Below are 8,490 nucleotides of genomic sequence, written 5' to 3' on the forward strand. Positions count from 1 at the left end.
AGAATTTTCTGACTCTGGGGGGGTTGGTTTATGTTTGCTGGTTTGGGGTGTTCCCTCTGATTTTCTCTTGGTGGGGGGTTATGTCGAGGTTTCGTGCTATCATGTTGTGTGCTGCCGTGCTGCCGCTTATTGGTGACCACAACTTGGCTCACTCTCTTCATCGTTTATGTACTCCTTTGTGACGCTTTGGATCTCGTGCATAGTTCATACCAGTTTGGTAGTGAGGTGTTTTCGGAAGTCCTCGTTCATGAGTCCGTTCGTTAGGCAGAGGCTTGCGACTGAGTCCGTGAGTCCGTCGACTGTCAAACACTCATCGTTGAATCGATCAAGGTACTTTCTCGTGTATTCCTCCTGTCTTTGGGTGACTCCCAACAAGCTGATGGGGTGTTTGGCTTTGGTGATTCTGGTGGTGAATTGGGCCATAAATTTCCGTGACATATCGTAGAAATCGGTTATGGATCCGTTGGGGAGGACGTTGAACCATTTAATCGCAGGTCCACCTAGGGTTACTGGGAAGGCACTACACCGGACCGCGTCAGCGGCGCCTTCTAAATTCATCCTGGCCTCAAAGGCCGTTAGGTGTTCCTGGGGGTCTTTGGTTCCATCGTACTTCATGTTCGTGGGTTTGTTAAAGCTTTTAGGGAGTTTTGCTTTTAGGATTCTTTCAGTAAAGGGAGTAGCTCCCATGATCACATGGTCGCTTCTTGTGCGTTTGGCCTCTCGGTGTCGTCGGTCATTGTCCGTGTCATGTTGATGAGCTGGGTCGCATGAGACGCTGTGATCGTACCTCTTGTCGTGTCGTCGTTCTGGTGTCCTGTCGTGTTCGTGGTCACGGGAGATGCTGCGATTGTACCTCTTGGCATGTCACCGTTTTGGGGACCTGCCGTGCCTGGTTTCGTGGCAAGATCTGGATCTGTAGGTTGCGTGGCTTTCGTTTTCGGTGTTGTACTTTTCCTTGGTTGCAACTCGGCCCTCAAATTCTTGTACTCGGAGGCAGATGTCTTGGATTATCTGAGCTGCTTTCTCTCCCAGGTTTTTGGGGTGTCGTGCTCCGACGATGATGGGGCCATTTTCTTTGTCGTTTATTGGAGTGGTCTGGCGAATAGCGCTTGTTATCCTTCCATGGGGCGTAGTTTCTTGGTGTTCGGGAGTCGGGTTCCTTGTTCGGGAGTTGTCGTGGTGGCTCGGGAATCGTTCTTCGAGTTCATCCGGCATCTTGTCCCAAGGTTGCAAGTCCCCACAGACGGCGCCAATGTACATGATGTCTTCTGTACGGGTTGAGAGGTGGATCGGGAACTTGCGGGTCGAGACGGAGGCCAGATTGCCTGACTGGAGTGATGGGGGTGGGTCCTGCAAAGACACTCCGACGCTCAAGTCAGAATGGATTTAAGAGGAGTAAGACGTGTGTAGAATAAAAATGAATACCTGGAGAGACCTGGGTCCTCTATTTATAGGTGATGGTGATTATCTTTATCTTATCTTATTTGGTTAAGATAAGTGAGGTATTTAAATTTGATTGTTGGTTAGAAGTTCTAGCAGGCCGGTTCCAGACCTTTTAGAAAGACCTGCGAGTCGGTCCCGGGTAGTCGGGTTCACGAACCGTTCTGGGTGTGGGATCCGTGGGCCGGGTCCATAACAGTATGATTCATCAAAATTTTAATAATAAAATATCATTAGGGAGATAATTATTAAAGCTAGATATATTAGATCACATGTAATTACACTACTAGAGTAAATATATGAAATACTAATATAAATGATAGTAATAACATGATTATTTCGGATATAAAAGGTTTATGATGATTCATTAGCATACATAAGTTCATCAGAGAGTGTCGGCATTATTCTGTGCCGGTAGATTTTTAAACTTATCTCAGGTTTAACTAAAGCGGATAAAATAATGAAAATAATTTTTTCTCTCGAGATACGGGTTCAGCTTGTCAAGGCGAGCTTAACTGTGATTCTCAAATTTTAAAAATTTTCAACCGAAGTGGCCCGAAAACTCATTTTTTCGCTGCGCGCTGCTAAAGTGGCGAGGTGCTTGCTTGTGCAGTAGAGGCACCTATTTCATTGAACGTTGGAAAAAATTATATTTTTTCAGGAAAAAGTTTTGTTTCAACGAAAACTAGGCCGTTACAAACTAAGCTTTAAATACGGGTAGTTTTTTTGTTTAGTTTTTTTTTGTTTACATCTCTCTTCAAAGTTGGATTCCAAAACTTGCTCAAAGACCTCCAAATAAAGACGACCTAAATATTAAACAAGAACTTCACATGTGGAAAGAAAAAATAAAGGAGTAAGAAATGATCAATAAAGAGCAAAATGTTAAGTTGGATGGTGCTGAATGCAAGTTAAAAGATCGATGACATCAATTAAAAGTTAACAGAAAAAAATTGGTTCGACTGTAAAGATACTTTTTGCTTTATATAAATAATTGAATCTCCCACTACCTTTGGCATTATCTGCTTTTCCTGTGAAAGATGAGCTTGGAATATACTTTAATGATGATGATAATAACATTGGTGATTGATGTCTGAAGTATATTTTTTTCTTATTATTTAGATTAAGGAATCTTTAAGTGAACTAGTTAATAAGGAATCTTTAAGTGAACTAGTTAATAAGTTTTAGTTTATTCATTATTAGTGATTTTTTTAAAAGTTTTTTTTATTTTAAGTTAATAGTTTTTTTCATTGTTTTAGTTTGATGATTAGATTTATGAATATGAGTATTTTTTTTTTGTTATAGAGCGTAGCCTTTGTCTAAAACATTTTTTTTTATTTTTTAGCTACATTTTTCAAATGTACTTGAATGGGTATTTTTCTTGAATTATTTAAATAACTTTTTTATGATTTTATTATATATTTATATATCACTTTAATGACGTGAAGGAAGAATTTGATTACATATTATAATTGCTTTAAATATTGAACATAACGTTTATATAAAGCCTTTATTAAAATTATTATTTTACAAAATATTTATATATATTGAAGATACCGTTCATATAAAGCTTTAAATAGCAATTTGTTGTCCAAAAATTGTTTGAATAATAATTAGATCTATAGGAAATTTGTGAGAACAAATTTTTTATTTTGTACGAGATTCATTTGAAATATGTAAATTATTGTTAATTGAATCTATCTGAAATTTAATCGAAAGAATTATTTAAATTGTTTGAAATTTGTGCAAAAAAATAAATAATAATAGATTAAATCTGTTTGAAATTTGCCTGAATTAAAGTATTTTTTATTTAAAATTTGTTTGAAATTCATTATTTATATATTAATTAATTTATCTAAAATTTATCTAAAATACATTATAATAAATAGAAATTTAGAAGATAAATATCTATTCAAATTCTATCACACATTACTACATAATTGACTTTTACTAACATTTAAAAAATATTACCAAATTATATTAAAATGTTAGCTATGTATATTAGTAACATTTTAACAAATGTTAAATATACCCTATGTTACTAAAGAGTTTTACTAACATTTTTCTAAAGATTTAATAACATTTAATAAAACTGTTACAATAGATCTTCAATAGTGATATTATGAGAAATGTTACAACAGAATTTTCTTAGTAACACTTAAAAAAATATTACAATAGATATATTTTGTAACACTTAGAAAAATGTTACCATAGATATTTTTTATAACACTTAAAAAATATTACAAGAGATATTTTATGTAACACTTAGAAAAATATTACCATAGATATTTTTTGTAACGCTTCAAAAAATGTTACCATAGATATTTTTTGTAACACTTAAAAAATATTACAAAAGATCTTTAGTAATATTTTTTTAGTTATATTATACTATTTTTTATTTTATATTATACATAATATAACTATACTAAAATTAATTACTATAACATAAAATATTTCATTAAATTCACAAATTCATAAAATGAAATTTTTATAACCTCTTTTATTAATCAATAATCATTGTACAAATTTGCTTCATGATGCAAATAAAATGGAAAAAAAAAATACTTATAGCACTTAAACTCTATAAACATTCCATATAAAAAAGAAAAGAAAAAGTGATACTATGTACATAAAAAACTTAATCCTTGTACTAATCCTAGAAAAATGTATTTATCTGCTTGACTAGCTCATCGCTACGACGACTTATTACCATTCCCTTAAACCAGTCAACCAAGTTCATCTGATGCACATCAAACAAAAAAGCAATAAGAACTCATATAGTGGGCAGAAATAAAACCTTAAGAAAAATAATCATGGAATCACCTCTGCAGGTGGTCTGGAATCCCAAGTAAAGTTTTCACTTTCCAACCATTCACCTCTGGTAAAATAAAAGTAAAAAATAAAATTGGTTATTAACATGATCTTCCTGACCTAACTGATAGCTATCTACAAGCTACAACAAGAAATCAGGAGAGGAAAGTTTCAACAATTCATCACAGAAAATAGGAGAAAAGTTTCAGACTTTTCAACTTTTAATCAGCATAGCAATGAAGAATCTCATTGATTTATCCTAATATTCTTACCTTATCCAAACAGTTTCCCATATAATTATTCAAAAGCCACAAATTCTGAAGTTTGAGAGGAAATACCACCAATTTCTGCAGAACAAATTTCTGCAAGACCATAAAAATAAAAAGGAATTAAGAGAGGTACAAAGAACGATAGCCAACTCAAATGAATGTAACACTTTATTGGTTGGCTTCAAATCGGTGAGTTACCCCAAGGCCATAGTAAAAGCTTATATTATTGGTTGACTAAGCAGGAGCAAAAATCAAGTGAAGGAATGGAGCTAAACCAAAATAAATATAAAAATAATGTGCACAAGGGATTCCCCATCATCTATGGACTAGTGGCAGCTGGGGTATCATAAACAGTACAAATCATTGTTGTCAGAATGATGCAAGAAAGGGAAATGGAACCTTTCTTATTACTCAAACAGTCACACATGTCTAGCTTCCAAATATATATACTAGCAAATAAACTCCTATGTTTGTTTCTTTGATCAATGACAATAAAGAAGGAGATAGAAAACTACAAGAAAGGTAACTAAGACAAACTAGTAGTGAAATGACAATTATAAAAATTTTCTAACACTTTTGACCCCAATGGGGTGCTGCTGCTAATTTAGATGATGAACCAATGGATAATATACACTTACTAAACTTGAAAGTGTTAAGAGAAGGTTCACCTTCATCATTATTTTCAAGTCTCTCAGAGCTTTGTTGGTTAGATCTCTCTTACTGTGAATCACTCACATCCTTTCCAATTAACCTTTTTAAGCTGAAATAGCTAAGAAAATTATATCTTCGTGGCTGCTCAAATCCCGAGAAGCTCCCTGAGATAGAAGAGGATATGAAAAATTTAATGGTGCTCATCTTAAATGAATCAGGAGTACAAGAATTACCTTCAACAATGCAAAATTTGGTAGGTCTTGAGGAGTTGAGCTTGTATGGTTGCAGAAGCCTTGTGTTCATTCCATCTTTAATTGGACGTCTCAGCAAACTCTGCATTCTTGATCTTACCTACTGTGAAGCACTTGAATCACTTCCTAGCAGCATTTTTAACCTGAAGTTGACAACTTGATTTGCATGGCTGCTCAATGCTAAAGACTTTACCAGAGATCATAGAACCTTCAGAATCTTTTGCTCACATGAACTTGGAAAAAACAGCAATTAAAAAAATACCCTCATCCTTGGCTTATTTGGTTGGGCTTCAAACCTTACAGCTCAACTTGTGCAAAGATCTTGAGTTTCTTCCAAACAACATTGGTAATCTAAACTTTCTCTCCAAGCTTGATTTTTTTGGCTGTGAGAAACTCTCAGAACTTCCTAGTGACATTGGAAACTTGTCATCATTAAGGGAATTGTCGCTGCACGAAAGCAGCATTGTGAACCTTCCTGAGAGTATTGCTCATCTTTCAAGCTTGAAATCACTGGATTTAAGTGATTGCAAGAAGCTTGAAAATATCGCAGGCCTTCCACCATTTTTAGAACACTTTGTGGCATTTGATTGCCCATCTATTAGGAGAGTGTCAAGTTCAGGATTTGACATTAAACTTACATCAGATTTCAAAGATGGTATTTTCAAGTTTTACCTTACCAATAGCCAAGAACTGACTCAAAGTTTTGAGAGTAATATTGCTGGTAATGCATGGCAAAGAATGCTAGATAATGCATATAGGTCTAGTGATTTGAAGAGACCATGTGCTTTGCACTAATAATGTGTGGATGATAAATAGGTCTAGTGCTTTAAAGAGACCATGTGCTTTACACTAATAATGTGCTTCTTGCTTGCACAGTTACATAAATCAATCATAGACTTACCAGGCCAGCACCATATTTTGAAGTGCAGGACTTGGACAAATACTTTGTTGATCCCTATAACAACGGAGACGAGTTATGTTACTCATTATGGTGAAAAGTAGAAAAATAAATTTAAAACTTAAAGGAGGCCAAGACTAGAGTAGAGTACATGAGTTTCAACAACTCCTTTGTAAAAATTTTCAATGTGCTTTGTTCCGGAGACATCTGGTCTGTTACACAACATATTTAAGCAAGTATCAAGTATGAAAAAGCAGAGCAAAACTAAGTAAGGAGTCATACATATGGATAAAATAGCCGGCATCTGGCACGCATTTCAATATAGCAGCCAATCCTCCAACAGAGCATCCAGATAGAATAGGCTGTGTAATAAAGAACTATATACGAGTCCTTCTATGCCAGGAGCAATAAAATTGAAGATTTGGGATTACACAGATTCCAATTCTATTTGTCAAAATATTCAAACAAAACTAAAGAGGTAAAAGAGGAGAAAACATAACTAGAGTCTACTGAAATAAAAAGAAAATAGAACTCATCGTGGTAGCATGTCAGAAAAAGTGTGTAAATACAAATAATAAATTCAAAAGGATTTGAATAACAACAGAAGCAGCTTTAAAGAAGAATAATTAATTGATCTCAAACAAGAATAGAAGGACATTTGTTAGAATGGAAAAACATAACAAAAAGATATATTTTCTTTCTTCCACATTTCAGTAAAGAAAATACCTAATCTGCTATTTTTCAAGGGGAAAAATAGAAATAAATTAGAGAAATAGTAGGAGATCATACCTTATCACTATTTGACAGCAAGTCCACCATGTCTGATTTCATTTGAACTAGAATTATTATCATAACATCTTTTTTAAATCGTCTTATTTTGTATCAAATTAATTACTACTCTATACAATAATTTCATCTAGAATCAATATATGAGTTTTTCCAATTGGCAATATCAAACAAAACAGAAATTAAAAATTAGAATCCAGCTTAGTAAGAAAAAGCAACTACAAAACAGAGGATATGAAAACCTAATAATGTATGATTTTTAACAACTTAATAAGCAAATAAACATGTTTCAAGATCGGTAAATGAAAACCTAAATTCAAAATCTAACTACTAAATAACCAATTAAAAACTTAAATCAACTAATAATTATACATCAAATTAATTATTATGTAAAGATTAAAGAGGATTGAAGGAACAAGAAACTAACTAAACAAGAGAACTGGAACTTACTAGGCCGTGGGACGAGCAGACGATGAAACCGATGAGAAGATAGCGGTGCAAGCGAGAAGACGACGACGCAAGAGAATGAACCAGAGGCGAGACAACGCAAGCTGGAATGAGAGTGAGAATACTGGATTGTGGTTTCAATTTGCGAACCGTGAGATCAAAGAGGCGGAACGAGAGGTCGAAGAGGCGGAGCGAGAGATCGAAGAGGAGGAGCGAGAGGTGGTTTCACAGCTCCGAGAGTGGGAGTGATTCAGACGCGTGAAATTAAGAGAAAATGAATAGAACCCCGCTTTAAGATTCTAGGTTTTATGAAATGGGGGGAAAATGAAATTTGGTAACGTTTGTATATTTTTACTTTTTAAAAAAAATAAAAATGATATTTTCTAACATTTATTTTACAAATTTTACTAAAAATATAATTTTATTAGTATAACTAATATTTTAAAAAATGTTACATAAAAAGTGTTAGTAAATGTCTAAATTCTAGTAGTGACAAAATCTTCTAAAAGAAGTTTCGAATAGAATTTTAGACCAAAAGTAATTTAACAATAAAGATTTTTAGGAAAAAAAAAATTGGTCCAAAATAAAAATTTTATTTTTAATTTATTTAAAATTTATCTCAATTTCGTCTTAAAATCTATCTAAAAAATGCTAATTTCTAATACGGATTAAGTTGTTTAAATTCTGGCTTAAACGAACAAACAATTATATATATATAAAGTATATATTTTACAGACCAACCTATTTCGTTCAATTGGTTAATCGAATCAAGCTTATTATTATATTTACATATTGATTTTTAGAACAAAATATATGTCTATTGAAAATGGTTAAATAAACTTATCTGATGAATTTCATTATTTTGACGGCCCTAAATTATTATCCTCATGGCGTGAATGCAAAGTATTAGGGTTTTGTATGTAATGATCCAATTTTCAGT

The 8,490-nt window shown here is 33.4% G+C and overlaps 1 protein-coding gene and 1 long non-coding RNA gene across 5 annotated transcripts; both read right to left on the reverse strand.

Annotated features, from left to right (window-relative positions):
- Positions 1 to 204: 204 nt before the first annotated feature.
- Positions 205 to 615, reverse strand: LOC107473546 (uncharacterized). The gene has a single exon (XM_016093115.1). It carries the CDS (start codon positions 613 to 615, stop codon positions 205 to 207), a length of 411 nt encoding a protein of 136 aa, XP_015948601.1.
- A 3,323-nt stretch (positions 616 to 3,938) lies between these two features.
- LOC110277610 (uncharacterized) lies at positions 3,939 to 7,803 on the reverse strand. Of its 4 annotated transcripts, XR_008005798.1 has the most exons (9): positions 7,554 to 7,803; positions 6,600 to 7,138; positions 6,469 to 6,529; positions 6,321 to 6,374; positions 5,402 to 6,014; positions 5,186 to 5,332; positions 4,521 to 4,610; positions 4,261 to 4,315; positions 3,939 to 4,177 (listed from the first exon to the last, which is right to left on the reverse strand). It is a non-coding gene; the product is annotated as an uncharacterized LOC110277610 (long non-coding RNA). The 4 variants fall into 4 exon arrangements; XR_008005796.1 differs by having other exon boundaries at positions 5,402 to 6,374; XR_008005797.1 differs by lacking the exon at positions 6,469 to 6,529 and having other exon boundaries at positions 5,402 to 6,374.
- Positions 7,804 to 8,490: the final 687 nt, after the last annotated feature.

This window comes from Arachis duranensis, chromosome 2 (assembly GCF_000817695.3).
Source record: "Arachis duranensis cultivar V14167 chromosome 2, aradu.V14167.gnm2.J7QH, whole genome shotgun sequence".
Taxonomy (NCBI): domain Eukaryota; kingdom Viridiplantae; phylum Streptophyta; class Magnoliopsida; order Fabales; family Fabaceae; genus Arachis; species Arachis duranensis.

Coding starts and splice junctions, on each gene's coding strand:
- LOC107473546 (XM_016093115.1), bottom strand. CDS start 615: ATGAAGTACGATGGAACCAAAGACCCCCAGGAACACCTAACGGCCTTT.